At 53.3% G+C, this 18432-nt stretch overlaps 1 protein-coding gene across 1 annotated transcript; it reads left to right on the top strand.

The window, feature by feature from the left end:
* Positions 1-4991: 4991 nt before the first annotated feature.
* Positions 4992-12407, top strand: LOC140711916 (ceramide synthase 4-like). The gene is made up of 7 exons (XM_073017010.1): positions 4992-7619; positions 8960-9078; positions 9169-9226; positions 9585-9635; positions 9959-10051; positions 10290-10418; positions 11156-12407. Exons 1-7 carry the CDS (start codon positions 7221-7223, stop codon positions 11264-11266), a joined length of 960 nt encoding a protein of 319 aa, XP_072873111.1. The 5' UTR covers positions 4992-7220; the 3' UTR covers positions 11267-12407.
* The last annotated feature ends 6025 nt before the right edge of the window (positions 12408-18432 follow it).

Here is an 18432-nt window from a genome sequence, read left to right as displayed (position 1 = left end):
AAAAAGCAAATGAAAACAAAACAAAAATTGGAATGGAATGGATGTTACCTTTGGGTGACAGGACAGCGGTGGAGGTTGACTGGGAAGAGGCGTGAAGGAAGTTTTTAGAGGGAATATTTGTGATGGGAGATTGGATTAGCCAGGTATATAGTTTTGTCCAAACTCAGTGACTATACCCTTAAGATGTGTGCAGGCCAGGTGCAGTGGCTCATGCCTGTAATCCCAACACTTCAGGAGGCCAAGGCGGGAGGATCGCTTGGCCAGGAGTTTGAGACCAGCCTGGGCAACATACGGAGACCTTCTCTTTACACAAAAATTCTGAAAATGAGCCAGTCATGGTGGTGTGTGCCTATGGTCCTGGCTGTGCGGGGGTTGACATGAAAAGACCACCTGAGTCCAGGAGGTCAAGGCTTCAGGGAGCCATGGTCTCTGCACTCCAGCCTGGGTCACAGAGTGAGACCCTGTCTAAAACGAAAAGCCCGCATTTCACTTGGGTAAATTTTACCTTGAAAGGAAAAACCCATAAGCAAATATTGAACGCTAGTTAATGATCTGTGTGCTGACATGCGTAGGGGTGATGTGGCCTGAGGTCAGCTGCCTACTTTGAAATGCATCGGGAGTAACCAGATAGACTGATGGGTGGATAGAGGGATGGACAGGCAGAGGCAGAGGCAGATGGGTGATGGAATAAATAGAACGGAATGCAAAGGGCAGAAGGCAGTGGTGGGAATACAGGTATTCACTGTAAAATTCTTTCAACTTTTCCGTAGGTTTGAAATGTTTGTTATAAAATGTTGGGGGAAGGCCAGGTGTGGTGGCTCTTGCCTGTAATCCCAGCACTTTGGGAGGCTGAGGCAGGCAGATCACTTGAGGTCAGGAGTCTGAGACCAGCCAGGCCAACATAACGAAACCCCATCTCTACTAAAAATACAAAAATTAGCCAGCTGTGGTACTGTAATCCCAGCTACTTGGGAGGCTGAAGCACAAGAATTGCTTGAACGCGCAAGGTGGAGACTGCAGTGAGCTGAGATCGTGCCACTGCACTCCAGACTGGGCAACAGAGTGAGACTTCATCTCAAAATAAAATGTTGGGGGAAATAATCCAGATTCTTCCCTGTGGCCCCCATGCCTTGCAGGCTCTGTGCTGCCCCTCATCACCTACCTGCCCTCCTCTCCTCCCTCTCTCCCCCCCTCGCTCACTCTGTACCAGCCACACGGGCCTCCTCGCTGTTCCTCCGACATGCCAGGCACGGTCCTGCCTCAGAGCCCTTGCACCTGCTGTGTATTTATCTAGAAAGCCTCTCCCCTAGCCCCACTTTCTTGTGTGCAAACCCACAACCTTCTCTTCTTTGTTTTTCCCAAACATAGGGTCTTGCTTTGTCCTCCAGGCTGGAGTACAGTGGTGTGATTATAGCTCCCTGCAGCCTCGAACTCCTGGGCTCGAGTCGGACTCCCACCTCAGCCTCCTGAATAGTTAGAACTACAGATACATGCCACCACACCTGACTGCTTTTTAAATTTTTTGTAGAGACAGAGTCTCGCTATGTTGCCCAGGCTGGTCTTGAACTCCTGGGCTCAGGCAATCCACCTGCCTCGACCTCGCAAAGTGTTGGGATTACAGGCATGAGCCACTGTGCCTGGCCTGACCTCCTCATCTTTGGTTTTTTTTTTTTTTTTTTCCGAGACGGAGTCTCGCTTTGTCACCCAGTCTGGAGTGCAGTGACAAGATCTCGACTCGCTGCAACTTCTGCCTCCCAGGTTCAAGTGATTCTCCTGCCTCAGCCTCCCAAGTAGCTGGGGTTACAGGCACATGCCACCATGCCCGGCCAATTATTTTTGTATTTTTAATGGAGACGAGGTTTCACCATGTGGGCCAGGCTGGTCTTGAACTCCTGACCTCAGGTGATCCACCTGTTTCAGCCTCCCAAAGTATGGGATTACAGGCATGAGCCACCGCGCCTGGCCTGACCTCTTCATCTTTAAATCCCAGCTCAGATGGTGCCTCCTTAGAGAGCCTCTCTTTGATCACATTTAAAATCATGCCACTCTGTTTTCTACTCGGCCCCGTTACACTTTCATATCCCATTCATTTGTGAATCTGTTTACTTGTTTATTGGCTGCCTTCTCTGTTGGTCTATGAACTGGGCAGGAATGCGTTGGCTTTGTTCCCCTGCTGTGTCACCAAGGCCCTGACCTGGCACGTACAAGTCAGTTGGAGAACATCTCTTGCCTGGATGGACAGATGCATACATGCAAGGACAGATGGATAAATGGATGGATGGATGGATGGAAGGGGAAATGGATAGAAGGCTAGATGGAAGAACAGAGGGACAGAAGGATGGGTGGGTGGAAGGATACACAGGTGAGTGATGAGTGGATAGATGTTTACATGGGTGGACAGATGGATGGACGAGGGGTAGATGGACAGATTTTTGGATCGGTGGATGGAAAATTGGGTGGATGGATGAATGGGTAGGTGGATACATGGTTGAAAGCACAGATGTTTGGATAGGTGGATGGATGATGGGCGGTTAGGCAAAAGTTTGGATGAGTGGATAGAAGATGGTTGGATGGACAGACGTTTGGGTGGGTGGATGGATGAATGGATAGGTGAATAGATGAACGGGTGGGTGCACAGATGTTTGGATGGGCGGATGGATGAATGGGTAGGTGGATAGATGACAGTTGGATGGACAGATGATGGATGGGTAGATGGATGAATGAGCGGGTAGATGGACGGACGACGGATGTATGAATGTGAGAGTGGACAGATGGATGGATAATGGGTAGATGGATGAGTGGATAGGTGGATGATGGATGAACAGATTGATGGTGGTTGGGCAGAGAGAGGGATGGATAGGTAGATAGATGGACAGGGGGATGGGTGGACAGATAAATGAATGAACAAACTTTCGAGTGGGAATCACTGTGGTAGGCTGGACCCTTGGCTCAAGATCTCAGGAAAGGGAGCAGCTCTTTGGGCTCCTCAGGCAGGCTGCGACATGCTGGCCAGAGCTGTCCCACCTTGACCACCACTCCGTTATCCGGTCACTCCGTTATGCTCAGTCATGCAACAGGCTCTCTTACCCACTTGCTTTGTGGGCTGTGTGATAGCAAGCGAGACCTCTGAAATTCCCAGCTAGAGAGGAGTCTACCTTCCAAAGATGGCCAGGAAAGGAACTCTGGATTTTTTTTTTTTTTTTTTTTGAGATAGTCTTGCTCTGCCACCTAGGCTGGAGTGCAATGGCGCGATCTCGGCTCACTGCAACCTCCGCCTCCCGGGTTCAAGCAGTTCTCTGCCTCACCCTCCCAAGTAGCTGGGACTACAAGTGCACACCACCATGCCTGGCTAACTTTTGTATTTTTAGTAGAGACAGGGTTTCACCGTGTTGGCCAGGCTGGTCTTGAACTCCTGACCTCGTGCTCCACCTGCCTCGGCCTCCCAAAGTGCTGGGAGTGAGCCACCACACCCGGCCTCTGGATTTCTTTAAATCCTTCATCTTTGGGGGCTGCTTCAGAGGCAGCTTCCTGCAGTGGAAAGAAACCTTCCTGGACATTTGAGGACTCAAGTTTTTTTTGTTTTTTTTTTTTGAGACAGAGTCTTGCTCTGTCACGCAGGCTGGAGTGCAATGGCACGATCTTGGCTCACTGCAACCTCCGCCTCTTGGGTTCAAGCCCTTCTCCTGCCTCAGCCTCCTAAGTAGCTGGGATTACAGGCGTGTGCCACCATGCCCAGCTCATTTTTGTATTTTTAGTAGAGATAGGGTTTCACCACGTTGGTCAGGCTGGTCTTCAACTCCTGGCCTCATGAGTCACCTGCCTTGGCCTCCCAAAGTGCTGGGATTACAGGTGTGAGCAACTGCGCCCGGCCTACTCCTGTGTTTTACAGATGAACTTGAGGTTCTGAGGGGTCAAGTCATTTGCCTGAGGACACACAGCCCAACTCTGCCTTTAACACTGACCAGGCAAGTGAGGGCCAGGGTGATGAGAATGGAGTAGTGGCTAAAGCCCCACTCTTCTGGGGCCACAGGATAGTTCCAAAGTCCCAGGCAAGGGGAGTTCCATCTTCCGGTCCCGCCTCCTGGTGGTCAGCCGAGCTGATAACGGCCCAGTTAGGAGTTTCGAGGCTCCAGCCTCTCAGGCCCCACTTGCCCCACCCATTCTTCTTGCAGCCCTCCCAGCTAACTGGAACCTGTGTCCACAGAATGCTGTCCGGTTTCAACGAGTGGTTTTGGCAGCACAGGTTCTGGTTACCACCCAATGTCACATGGGCAGAGCTGGAAGACCGGGATGGCCGTGTCTACCCCCACCCCCAGGACATGCTGGCAGCCCCGCCCCTGGCACTGGTCCTCCTGGCCATGCGTCTCGCCTTTGAGAGGTGAGTGTCTGCCCTGCCGCAACCCATCGCCCCCGCAGTCACGCCAGTATGTGCTCGTGCCCTGTGTGCAATTTGCCATTGCAGCATGTCCCGAGTGGAAGCTGGCTTTGCACCAAAGTGCTTTTCCCAGCTCCAGCCTGCCCCCACCACCCACAATTCTGGCCTCTGATTGCTGGTTTATAGGAACACTGCCCGCAGTTCGGGGCTGGGTGTGCCAGCATCTTCATAAAACAGGGATAGGAGGCCGGGCACCATGGCTCACACCTGTAAGCCCAACACTTTGAGAGGCTGAGGTGGGCGGATCACTTCAAGTCAGGAGTTCAAGACCAGCCTGGCCAACATGGTGAAACCCGGACCGTGCTAAAAATACAAACATTAGCTGAGTGCACACCTGTCATCCCAACTCCTCAGGAGGCTGAGACAGGAGAATCGCCTGAACCTGGGAGGCGGAGGTTGCAGTGAGCCAAGATCGTGCCACTATACTCCAGCCTGGGCAACAGAGGGAGACTCCACCTTATTTTAAAAAAAAAAAAAAAAAACGGCAAATGTGAGCTGGGGGTGTTATCTCATCCCAAAGGCACCCCAGGGCCTCTGTGAAGGACAGTGAGGTGGGCGGAGGGTTTTACAGTTTCAAACGCAGGGGATTTAGCCCTTTAAAAAAAAAAAAATTGAATCTAGGCCAGACGTGGTAGCTGATGCCTGTAATGTCAGCAATTTGGTAGGCTAAGGTGGGTGGATCACTTGAGTCCAGGAGTTCAAGACCAGACTGGGCAACATGGTGAAACCTTGTCTCTATTAAAAAAAAAAAAAAAAAAAAAAAATACAGGCCAGGCGCGGTGGCTCAAGGCTGTAATCCCAGCACTTTAGGAGGCTGAGATGGGCAGATCACGAGGTCAGAAGATCGAGACGATCCTGGCTAACACGGTGAAACCCCATCATTAAAAAAAAAGGCCGGGCGCGGTGGCTCAAGCCTGTAATCCCAGCACTTTGGGAGGCCGAGACGGGCGGATCACGAGGTCAGGAGATCGAAACCATCCTTGCTAACCCGGTGAAACCCCGTCTCTACTAAAAAATACAAAAAACTAGCCGGGCGGGGTGGCGGGCGCCTGTAGTCCCAACTACTCGGGAGGCTGAGCCAGGAGAATGCCGTAAACCCAGGAAGCAGAGCTTGCAGGGAGTCGAGATCCAGCCACTGCACTCCAGCCTGAGTGACAGAGCCAGACTCCATCTCAAAAATTAAAAAAATACAAAAATTAGGCTGGGTACAGTGGCTGACATCTATAAACCCAACACTTTGGGAGGCTGAAGCAGGCAGATCACAAGGTCAGGAGTTCGAGACCAGCCCAACCAGCATGGTGAAACCCTGTCTCTACTAAAAGTACGAAAAATTAGCTGGGTGTGGTGGTGCACGCCTGTAGTCCCAGCTACCCAGGAGGCTGAGGCAGGAGGATTGCTTGAACCCAGGAGAGAGGTTGCATTGAGCCGAGATCATTCATGCCACTGCACTCCAGCCTGGGCAACAAGAGCAAAACTCCATCTCAAAAAAAAAAAAAAACCTCAGCCCCACCAGTAGCTGGGAATACAGGCATGTGACACCACGCCTGGCTAACTTTTTGAGACAGAGCTCTTTCACCTTGGCTGGAGGGCAGTGGCACGATCTCAGTTCACTGCACCCTCCGCCTCCCAGGTTCAAGGGATTCTCTGACCTCAGCCTCACAAGTAACTGGGATTACAGGCCTGTGCCACCACACCTAATTTTTGTATTTTTAGTAGAAACGGGGTTTTGCCATGTTGGCCAGGCTGGTCTCAAACTCCTGACATCAGGTGATCCGCCTGCCTTGGTCTCCCGAAGTGCTGGGATTACAGGCGAGTGACACAACCCAGCTAACTTTTGTATTTTTAGTAGAGACGAGGTCTCACCATGTTTCCCAGGCTGGTCTTGAACTCCTGAGTTCAAGCGATCCTCCCACCCTCCACCTCCAGAAGGAGACCCTGCCTCTTAAAACAAAACCCAGAATCCTGAGTTCAAATTTCAGGTCTTTCGCCTGCCCACAGTGTCACCTCGGGCAAGTCTCTGATCCTCAGTTTGCCCATTACGACAATGGGGACTAAGTTAAGGTTAGGTGAGCCACTGTATAACATGGACTTGGCCCCATGCTTAGCAGATAAGTGCTCAGTAAGTATCTGCCCTTTCTCTCCGCATCATAATTTAGTCTGCTATGAGTTCTTTGCTAGGCTGCTCTGAGCCTTTCCCCAAATGAGGGATGATGTTGGGATGCATGGTGGATGTAAAATTCGGTCCCCACCTGTGGTGCTGGCGCGCCCTCTTGTGGGAAATGTGTTGGTTGACCAGGGTCCCTGATCTCCAAGTCTTTACCCTGGAATGGGGGATGCTGGGAGGAGGGGCTTGCAGCGGGAACAGCCCCTGCCCATGGGGAGCCCCTAGCCTGGCAGGGGTTCAGGCCACAGTGAGACAGGCAGTGAAGAGACTCTTATCCCTGGTTTGGGATGGGGCAAAGGTACCTGTCTACCCCAAGAGCTGGTCTGCACACCCTCACCCAGCAGACACATCACATGTCCAAGTGCCTTTTTTTTTTTTTTTTTTTGAGATGGAGACTCGCTCTGTCGCCCAGGCTGGAGTAGAGTGACACCATCCTGGCTCACTGCAACCTCTCCCTCCAGGTTCAAGCAATTCTCCTGCCTCAGCCTCCCGCGTAGCTGGGATTACAGGCACACGCCACCACACCCAGATGATTTTGTATTTTTAGTAGAGACAAGGTTTCACCGTATTGGTTAGACTGGTCTCGAACTTCTGACCTCTCATGAGCCAGCTGCCTCTCTTATGTTTGGTCTAATGCAGCAGCCACGCTACCCCTCCAGGGTCCCAGGGGATGAGGCCAGGAATAAGTGGAAAATCGACTCCTGCCTCACGAGCCTTTTTGACTCTGGGCCTCCAAACCCTCTGAGCAGATGGAGCAGACAGACCCCAAGTCTTACACACCCTGCCATGTGCCAGCTGTGCCCGAGACTTGGTTTACCCACTGACAGCATGTCTGCCCCCGCACACACAGGCAGTCCCGTCTCTTCACCTGGGCTGATGCACTTTGTCTCCCTTGCACCCAGATTCATTGGCCTGCCCCTGAGCCGGTGGCTGGGTGTGAGGGATCAGACCAGGAGGCAGGTGAAGCCCAATGCCACACTGGAGAAACACTTCCTCACAGAAGGGCACAGGCCCAAGGAGGTGAGAGCCCCCCAGTGCCCTGTGACCGGCACTACTGCCCTTGGGGTGGAGCCGGCGGGTGGTGTGTGGCCTATTTGTTGAGGCAGGAGACGCCAAGGTGGCTTCAGGCATCCCCGCAATGCCCCCACTTTACACTCTTCATCCCCGATTCCTTGGGAAATGAGCCCTGCCCCGCTAGCCTCCCTGGGAAATGAGGACCCGCCCCCTCCCAGCCTCCCTGGAAGATGGAGCCCCATCCCTACCAGTCTCCCTGGGAGATGGGGTCCCGCCCCTCCCAGCCTCCCTGGCACATGGCGCCCCGCCCCTCCCAGCCTCCCTGGGAGATGGGGGTCCCACCCCTAAGAGCCTCCCTGGGAGATGGGGGTCCCACCCCTAAGAGCCTCCCTGGGAGATGGGGTCCCGCCCCTCCCAGCCTCCCTGGGAGATGGGGTCCCGCCCCTCCCAGCCTCCCTGGGAGATGGGGTCCCGCCCCTCCCAGCCTCCCTGGGAGATGGGGTCCCGCCCCTCCCAGCCTCCCTGGGAGATGGGGTCCCGCCCCTCCCAGCCTCCCTGGGAGATGGGGTCCCGCCCCTCCCAGCCTCCCTGGGAGATGGGGTCCCGCCCCTCCCAGCCTCCCTGGGAGATGGGGTCCCGCCCCTCCCAGCCGCCCTGGGCCTCAGTGGGCATAGTCGCACAATGGACAGATCATAGGACAGTGAAAGAAGTTGCTTGCTCTCCTATTTTGGGGGAGGAATGGAAGATCTGAGCTAGTAGGAGATGGAGTAACAGAAACAGCCCTGTGACCCTTCCTCTATTCCCGTCTCTGGTGTGGCTGCCCGCTGGACAGGCTCTGCACTGTGGAGACGTGGATGCATCCCGAGTGGGGTGGGGAATGGTGAAAACCACATGCCCTGGGGGCAACAGGGCGGTTTCCACAGAGTTACAAGCCACGTGACTCCCCCTCTACTTGTCAGTTTCCCTCTTCATGTAGGGCTTAGGCTGGGGCAAGGTCTCAACTGCCTGCCTGGGTTGGAGGTGGGAACTGACCGTTCTGGAGGGACGAAAGGAAGCCTAGCTCGGGATAGAGGAGGATGCACACCAGCATCTCTCTTAATCCCATCCCCATCAGCGACTTGCCTGCCCTATGAACAGGATTTGCTTCTGTGAAGGCCCAAGTATTCTGCAGGCCCCCACGCTGGGACCCCCAACACTGCCTCTCCATATAGACATGGTCACCTTGTAGGCAAGATGTGGGGCTGCAGTGGCGACGGCAGAGCCAAGTCCTGTCTGGGGACATGAGGGAAGCCACCACAGGGCCTCTGTGACCCTTGTCCCCATCACCACCACCCTCCCCGCCGCAGCCCCAGCTGTCCCTCCTGGCCGCCCGGTGTGGCCTCACACTGCGGCAGACCCAGCGATGGTTCCGGAGACGCCGGAAGCAGGATCGACCGCAGCTGACCAAGAAGTTCTGTGAGGCCAGGTAAACCCAGGATGGGGCTGAATGCGACTTCTAGGGTGCAAGGCAGCAGGGGGGTGTCTCCTGTTTTCACAGCTCCCTCCCCATCCACAGCTGGAGATTTCTTTTTTACCTGTCCTCCTTCGCGGGTGGTCTCTCGGTCCTGTACCACGTGAGTGTACCTGAGTGTGGCTGACGGCTCGCCTGCCCCAGAAATGCCTCCTATGCCCCAGGCCCGGATCTGGTGGGAGGGAGTGTGTGAGGGGCGCAGCCAGAGAAGAAAACGTGCAGCTGAGGAGAGCGAGAGCTTGGCCAGGTGCTGGTGAATTCGCGCAACAGGTACTTAGGATCTGCCATGCACCAGAAGTTTAGGGTTCTGCAGTGAATGAGCTCCCCAGTGGAGATTGAGAGGCAGGAAAAAGCAGGGCTGGGTGAAGGCAGCATCTATGAGACCACCCAAAGAGCCCACAGACCCAGGGTGGGAAGCTGGAATCTCACCTCCGCACAGCCTAACACCCGTTTCTGTGCAGGAATCGTGGCTGTGGGCCCCAGTAATGTGCTGGGAAAATTACCCAAACCGGGTGAGTGGGGGTGTGGGGGTGGGTGGGTGTACGCGCGCACAAACGCTTGGAGGCCAGGGTGATGACAGTTGCTGCAGCCATGGACATGGGACCTGAGCCCTGACACCACCATCATTCCCCACTGAGTCCTACTCTGTCTCTTTGATTCCTCTGGGGAATAGAGAGAGGCTAGGAAACTCCAAGCAGGTGCTTCCACCAAACCACTGCCCTTGATTACCTCCAGGGATGGGGAGCTCACTCATTGGGATTCAAGTATCCTAGTTTTGAGCAAAGGGACTGGAGCCTTCGCTCCCCACAGCTAACCTTGTCCTGCCCTGCTGCAGACCCTGAAGCCATCCCTGTACTGGTGGTACCTCTTGGAGCTGGCTTTCTACCTCTCACTGCTCATCAGGCTGCCCTTTGATGTCAAGCGCAAGGTGAGGCCACACAAGAGTCTGGAAGACCCCGTCTCCGGATAAGGAGCTGGGGAGCTGGGGTGCGGGGGTGGTAGGGCAGCCTCACAGCCGTACCTTGAGAGCTCCCTGGTGCCTCTTGCAGGAGGCATAGAGGCCATGGGCCCAGAGGCCATACAAAAGGACGCATTTCTTGGCCCATAGGGTGGGGCACCTGCCAGCATCAAGCCTCATCCCCACTGGGACCCACTGTCTCCTGCAGGATTTCAAGGAGCAGGTGATACATCACTTCGTGGTGGTCATCCTGATGACCTTCTCCTACAGCGTCAACCTGCTGCGCATCGGCTCCCTGGTGCTGCTGTTACACGATTCCGCCGACTACCTGCTGGAGGTGGGCCCAGCCCTCCCAGGTGCCCCTAGAGATGAGGTCCCATTCCTCCCAAGCTTCCTGGGAAATGGAGCCCACCCTCCTGGCCTCCTCGGGTAATAAGGCCCTGTCCCCTGTGTCTTCCTGGCTGATAAGACCCCACCCCCTCTATCTTCCTGGGTGATGAGGCCCCCCCACCCTTCTCAGCTTCCTTGGGAGATGAGGTCCTGCCCCCTCTGTCTTCCTGGGAAATAAAGCCCCGCCTCTCAGCCTCCTTTCTTGGAGGATACAGCTATAGACGTGCATGCATGCATGTATTCACTTTTTTTTTGAGATGGAGTCTTGCGCTCTCTCCGAGACTGGAGTGCAATGGTGCAATCTCTGCTCACTACAACCTCTACCTCTCAGGTTCTAGTGATCTTCCTGCGTCAGCTTCCCAAGTAGCTGGGATTACAGGTGCCCGCTACCATGCCCAGCTAATTTTTGTATTTTTAGTAGAGATGGGATTTCACCATGTTGGCCAGGCTGGTCTCGAACTCTTGACCTCAGGTGATCCGCCACCTCGGCCTCCCAAAGTGCTGGGATTACAGGCGTGAGCCACCATGCCCGGCCTATGTTCACACTCTTTACCTTTCCTGGAAATGTAGGTAGTTCCTGGAATCAAGGCCCCACCCCAACTCACCTGTTCCCATCCCATAGCAGCTTCTCCTTGAGGCCAGGCCCCTGGTCCTGAGCCCATTTCTCCGAGCTGCCCTTCTCAGGCCTGTAAGATGGTCAACTACACGCAGTATCAGCACGTGTGTGACGCTCTCTTCCTCATCTTCTCCTTGGTCTTCTTCTACACCCGACTGGTCCTCTTCCCCACCCAGTGAGTCAGCCCTCCCATGGGGGTCAGGGAGGTGGGAGGGCATGTCTCAGATTCCAGGACTGCCTCACCATTGGTAACCTGCCCTAAGGAGCCGGGGATCTCGGCTGGGAGAGTTCCAGGAGAAGGCAGGGAAGGGCATGCCAGGCACAGGGCACAGCGTATCCAAAGGTGCAGAGGTGAGACAGAGAATTAGAATTACTCAGCGTGCCTGGACCATGGAGTGGGGGGAGGGGTCAGGGTTGCCAGCGCACCAAAGTCTGCCCAGTCAATATTTATGGGGTCTCTTGAGTGCGCTGGGAACACAGCAGAGGCCACAGTTCAAAGATCCCTGCCCTCGTGAGCAGACACTTCATGGGTGGAGTGGATGGTAAATGGGGCAGCCAGGTAAACTACACAGCATGCAAAGGAGAGATTTACTAACAAGAAAATAAAGTTGGAGGGCCAGGCGTGGTAGCTCACACCTGCAATCCCAGCACTTTGGGAGGCTGAGGCGGGCAGATCACTTGAGGTCAGGAGTTCGAGATCAGCCTGGTCAAAATGGCAAAAACAACCTATTAAAAATACAAAAATCACCCGGGTGTGGTGGCAGGCGCCTATAATCCCAGCTACTTGAGAGGCTGAGGCAGGAGAATCGCTGGAACCTGGGAAGCGGAGGTTGCAGTGAGCTGAGATCCCGCCACTGCACTCCAGCCTTGGGCGACAGAGTGAGACTCCGCCTCAAAACAACAAAAGAACCAGAGCTGAGTTTGAGAAGAGAGGGTGTGGTGGGAGTTGGGCTCCAGGACAGTGTCCCAGGCAACAAGCAAGGAGGAGTTTGAGGGGAGGAGCGGTGCTGGGGAACATTCTTTCCTACTGGCTTGGGTTGCACAGTGAAAATGAAGCCCCGCCCCTCCCAGCCTCGCTGGGAGACAAAGCCCCGCCCCTGTCTGGCCCCTCCCCTTTTATACTCCTTGGGAGCTGAGTCCCCACCGCTTGCCTTCCTGAGACATGAAGCCCCTCCCCTCTGAGGTGAGTAGGCGGTCACCTGCTGATGAAGAGGGAGGTGATGGGGGTCTGAGGAGTAGAGAGAAGGTGTCAGAGTCCCACCCAGGAAAGCAGCTGGGATCATAAGTACCGGCTTGGGTGGGGTTCATGAATGGCCAGTCAGGGAGCTTATGTGTGTTCTGCTCATTTAGTACAAGCGAGAGGGGGGCCTCGCGTACCCAGCTCAAGTGTAGGTATGGGCCGGGCGCGGTGGCTCACGCCTGTAATCCCAGCACTTTGGGAGGCCGAGGTGTGTGGATCATGAGGTCTGGAGATCTCATGATAAAACCCCATCTCTACTAAAACTACAAAAATTAGCTGGGTGTGGTGGCGCACCCCTGTAATCCCAGCTACTCAGGAGGCTGAGGCATGAGAGTCACTCCAACCCAGGAGACGAAGGTGGCAGTGAGCCGAGATCGCGCCACTGCACTCCAGCCTGATGACAGAGCAAGACTCTGTCTCAAAAAAAAAAAAAAAAAAAAAATAGATGAATAGCAAAAATATTACATGTCAATGCTTGTGGAGTGTAGCTTAAGCAAACCTTTGATGGAAATTTGTAGCATTATAGGCTTATATTAGAAAAGAGAAAAAAAAAAAAAAAAGCAGCCAGGCACGGTGCCTCACGCCTGTAATCCCAGCACTTTGGGAAGCCAAGGGGGGTGGATCATGAGGCCAGGAGTTTGAGACCAGCCTGGCCATCATGGTAAAATGCCATCTCTACTAAAGATACCAAAAAAAAAAAATTAGCCAGCAGTGGTGGCGGGCGCCTATAATCCCAGCTACTCGGGAGGCTGAGGCAGGAGAATTGCTCGAACCCGGGAGGCGGAGGTTGCAGTAAGGCGAGATCATGCCATTGCACTCCAGCCTGAGCAATAGGGCGAGACTATCTCAAGGAAGAGAAGAGGAGAGAAAAGAGGAGAGAAGAGGAGAGGAGAAGAGGGGAGGGGAGGAGGGGAGGGGAGGAGGGGAGGGGAGGAGGGGAGGAGGGGAGGAGGGGAGGAGGGGAGGAGGGGAGGGGAGGAGGGGAGGAGGGGAGGAGGGGAGGAGGGGAGGAGGGGAGGGGAGGAGGGGGAGGAGGGGGAGGGGAGGGGAGGGGAGGGGAGGAGGGGAGGAGGGGAGGAGGGGAGGAGGGGAGGGGGAGGGGAGGGGGAGGGGAGGGGGAGGGGAGGGGGAGGGGAGGGGGAGGGGAGGGGGAGGGGAGGGGGAGGGGGAGGGGAGGGGGAGGGGAGGGAGGGGAGGGGAGGGGGAGGGGAGGGGGAGGGGAGGGGGAGGGGAGGGGGAGGGGAGGGGGAGGGGAGGGGGGAGGAGGGGGGAGGGGGAGGGGGGGAGGAGGGGGGAGGAGGGGGGGAGGAGGGGGGAGGAGGGGGGGAGGGAGGGGGGGAGGAGGGGGGGAGGAGGGGGGAGGAGGGGAGGGGGAGGAGGGGAGGGGGAGGGGAGGGAGGGCGGAGGGGAGGGGAGGGGAGGAGGGGAGGGGGAGGAGAGGGAGAGGAGAAGAGGAGAGAAGAGGAGAGGAGAAGAGAAGAGGAGGAGAAGAGGAGAGGAGAAGAGAGGAGAAGAGGAGAGAGAAGAGAAGGAGGAAAAGCTCAAAAGTAATTAGTCTAAGCATTTAAGAAAGTTTTAAAGAACAGTAAAATAAGCTCAGTAGAAGAAAAAACCCAGGATAAGTGTGAAAATTAGAAAGGATCATCAAACCTAAAAGTTAGTTATTTGAATGACTAATAGACAAATATCTGCCAAGATTAATAAAGAAAAATAAGTCACAGAAAAAAAAAAATAAAGACAGGCCAGGTGTGGTAGCTCATACCTGTAATCCCAGTACTTTTGGAGACCAAGATAGAGGATCACTTGAGCCCAGGAGTTCAAGATCAGCCTGGCAACAAGGCAAGACCCCCATTTCTACACAAAATTTGAAAATTAGGCATGGTGATATGTGCCTGTAGTGCCAGCTACTCAGGAGGTCAAGGCAGGAGGATCACTTGAACCAGGAGTTCAAGGCTGCAGTGAGCCGTGATCTTGCCACTGCACTGCAACCTAAGCAATAGTGGAAGGCCCCCAACACTAAAAAAAACAAAAATAAAGCATCATACATGTCAAATGTTACATTTAATGTTATATTTGTTGAGCACATAACCCTTAAGGTAAGAAATAAGACAATAGCTGCTATGGCCACACTTATTCAAAATTATTCTGGGAGTTCTAGATAACACAATAAAACAAACAAAAAAAAGATATAAATATTAGAACAAAAATAAAACTGTCCATTATTTGTCTATGACATATCTATATAAAAAGCCCAGGACGTAGAAGGCTCCACCACCCATCCCTCCAACAAGGACACCAATTTAACAACTACACACAAAAAAGCACTTTCCCAAGAACCAAAAATCCCAGCTGGGCGCAGTGGCTCACGCCTGTAGTCCCAGCTACTCAGGAGGCTGAAGCAGAAGAATCACTTGGAACCTGGGAGGCAGAGGTTGCAGTGAGCTGAGATTGCGCCACTGCATTCCAGCCTGGGCGACAGAGCGAGACTCTGTCTCCAAAAAAATAAAATAAACCAAAAATCAGTTGAGCACTCCCAGTACCCAGTTTTAACTTTATATCGCTGAAAGACGCACTGAAGAGGTAGAAAAAACAGTCCTGAATCTCTAACACCACCTCTCCTCCACCCCCGGCAGCATGGTATGGAGAGTGCTTCTGTGTGTTGGAGAGAGGGAGGGTGCAGCAATTGTGAGACATGAAAGTCAGCGCTGCCCTGTTACAGCAGAAAGAAAAACCCGACCCAAACTCAGTTGATGCCCACCCACAGAGGGTGTGGGCAGCAAGCCGCCCAGGTGCCAAGGCAAGAGACTGAGGGCACAAGTTGTTCCAGTATAACAAAAAATATATAATAAAAAAAGTTACACTAAAAATATAGATATGATTATACATAAATATTATAATCATTAGTTTGTAGCATTACTTTTTTTTTTTTTTTTTTTCAGGACAGAGTTCTCGTTCAGTCACCCAGGCTGGAGCTCAGTGGCGCGATCTCGGCTCACTGCAAGCTCCGCCTCCCGGGTTTCATGCCATTCTCCTGCCTCAGCCTCCCGAGTAGCTGGGACTACAGGTGCCCACCACCATGCCCGGCTAATTTTTTTGTATTTTAGTAGAGACGGGGTTTCACCATGTTATCCAGAATGGTCTCAATCTCCTGACCTCATGATCTGCCCGTCTCGGCCTCCCAAAAAGTGCTAGGATTACAGGTGTGAGCCACTGCGCCCAGCCATTACTCTTTATTTCAGTATTTTAATAGTCTTTGTTCTACAATTATAACCTAGGAAAAACCAGGCCATACAGAGATAGGAGCTGAAGGGACACGGTGAGAAGTGACCAGGAGACAAGTGTGAACCCTCTGTACTCCCAGACAGGGCCACTAGAGGGCTCCATGGTCTAGCGGTAATGCCAGTGCCTGGGAAGGCACCCGTTACTTTGCCGACCTTGGTCTAGCAGTAATGCCAGCGCCCGGGAAGGCACCCGTTACTTAGCAGACCCTGGTCTAAGCATTACTTAGCAGACCTTGGTCTGGGGTAGCGGTCAGTGCCTGGGGAAGGCACTCGTTACTTAGCAGACCAGGAAAGGGGAGTCTCCCTTTCCCTGGGGGAGTTAGAGAAGACTCTGCTCCACCACCTCTTGTGGAAGGCCCGACATCAGTCAAGCCCGCGCCGCAGCCATCCAGAGGCCTAAACATCTCCCTGTAATGCTGTGCTTCAGTGGTCACGCTCCTAGTCCGCTTTCATGTTCCATCCTGTACACCTGGCTCTGCCTTCTAGATAAACTGCAGTAGCAGAATTCGTGAAAGTATTAAGCCGTTGATCTCTTCAAGAAATACATATAAGAAATAATGACATAAGCTGTCCCTTTTCTCTCTCTCTCTACCTCAGCTACCAAACAAGGAAGGGCCCCTGTCCAGTGGACACGTGGCTCACATGACCTACCTATCATTAGAGATGGCTCACACTCCTTACCCTGGCCCTTTGCCTTGTATCCAATAAATATCAGTGCAGCCTGGCATTCGGGGCCACTACCGGTCTCTGCGTCTTGGTGGTAGTGGTCCCGTTGGCCCGGCTGTCTTTTCTTCTCTTTGGCTTGTGTCTTTATTTCTACAATCTCTCGCCTCCACACATGAGGAGAAAAACCCACAGGCCCTGAAGGGCTGGTACCTACAGAGGGGCATTTAAACCAGCCCTAACAGGAGGGCAGTCATGGATCCCAGGGGAATTTGAGTTCCTGCAAACTTTGCCACCCACCGTGGGCTAAAGGGCTCTGGGTCTCTAAGTAAACTTGAAAGGCAGTCTAGGCTACCATCCCTGCAACTCCTAGGCAAGTCCTAGTGAGGTAGAAGATAGGATTTGACTTCAGAGGTGGGGCTCAGACACCAGACCAGATTGAGGACTAGCTAAAACAGGTGAAGGAAAAGGGAGGGGGAAGCAGCTTTCAATAAGACATGCCCACCAGTGTGCCATGTCAATTTCACATTACCATGCTAACATTCAGGAATTACAGCCTCTTTTTTTTTTTTTTTTTTTTTTTTTGAGACGGAGTCTCACTCTGTCGCTCAGGCTGGAGTGCAGTGGCGTGATCTCGGCTCACTGCAAGTTCCCCCTCCCGGGTTCACGCCATTCTCCTGCCTCAGCCTCCCAGGTAGCTGGGACTACAGGCGCCCGCCACCACGCCCGGCTAGTTTTTTGTATTTTTTTAGTAGAGACGGGGTTTCACCGTGTTAGCCAGGATGGTCTCGATCTCCTGACCTCGTGATCCGCCCCGTCTCGGCCTCCCAAAGTGCTGGGGTTACAGGCGTGAGCCACCGCGCCTGGCCTGCCTCTTTCCATGGTAATGCCCCAATGATTAGTACCCCTGCCCTAAAAATTTCTACATAAACCGCCCCTTAATCTGCATATGATTAAAAGTGGGTATATACCAGGCACAGTGACTCACGCCTGCAATCCCAGCACTTTGGGAGGCTAGGGGCAGGTGGATCACTTGAGCCCAGGAGTTCGAGATCAGCCTGGCCAACATGGCAAAACCCCAACTCTACTAAAAATACAAAAATTAGCCAGGCCTGCTGGTGCCTGCCTGTAGTCCCCAGCTACTTGGGAGGCTGAGGCAGGAGAATCACCGGAACCCAGGAGGTGGAGGTTGCAGTGAGCTGAGATTGCACCGTTGCACTCCGTTCTGGGCAACATGAGTGAAACTCCGTCTCAAAAAAAAAAAAAAAAAAGAAAATGAAGATGAAAATAATACCTTTACGGAAAAATAGAAAACGCAAACATTGCACCAAGAGGCACCAAAAAACTTTACTAAACCCATAAATATTCATGAAATTGAAATAACTTTGGGGAGGGAGCAGACAATGTGGCTGATGCCTGTGATGCCAACACTTTGGGAGGCTGAGGTAGACAGATCACTTGAACCTGGGAGATTGAGACCCATCTGGGCAATATGGCAAAACCTGGTCTCTACAAAAAAAAAATTTTTTTAATTAGCTAGATATGGTGGTGCATGCCTGTAGTACCCACTACTTCACAGGCTGAGGCTGGAGGATCGCTTGAACCCAGGAGGTCAAGGCTACAGCAAGCCGTGATGGTGCCACTGCACTCCAGCCTGGCTGACAGAGGAAGACCCTGTTGAAAGAAAGAAAAAATGAGAGGAAGAGAGGAAGGGAGGGGAAGAGGAAGGGAAGAAATAAAGTACCTTCCCCTAAAGGTCAAACCCAGAGGATTTTCCAATCAAGTTTTTTTTGTTTGTGTTTTTTGAGATGGAGTCTCACTCTGTCGCCCAGGCTGGAGTGTAGTGGCGCCATCTCGGATCACTGCAAACTCCGCCTCCCAGGTTCACGCCATTCTCCTGCCTCCAGCCTCCCGAGTAGCTGGAACTACAGGCGTCCACCACCACACCTGGTTAATTTTTTTGTATTTTTAGTAGAGATGGGGTTTCAACCATATTAGTCAGAATGGTCTCCATCTCCTGACTTCGTGATCTGCCCGCCTTGGCCTCCAAAGTGCTGGGATTACAGGCGTGAGCCACCACGCCCGGCCTCAATCAAGTTTTATACCAATATTTCAAGTAACAGTTATTTCTCATCCAATTCAGGCTGATACCAAGAAGAGA

Source organism: Chlorocebus sabaeus, chromosome 6, assembly GCF_047675955.1.
Source record: "Chlorocebus sabaeus isolate Y175 chromosome 6, mChlSab1.0.hap1, whole genome shotgun sequence".
In the NCBI taxonomy this organism is placed as follows: domain Eukaryota; kingdom Metazoa; phylum Chordata; class Mammalia; order Primates; family Cercopithecidae; genus Chlorocebus; species Chlorocebus sabaeus.
The sequence above is the reverse complement of the archived record's forward strand: the minus strand, read 5'-3'. Positions and strand labels throughout refer to the sequence as shown.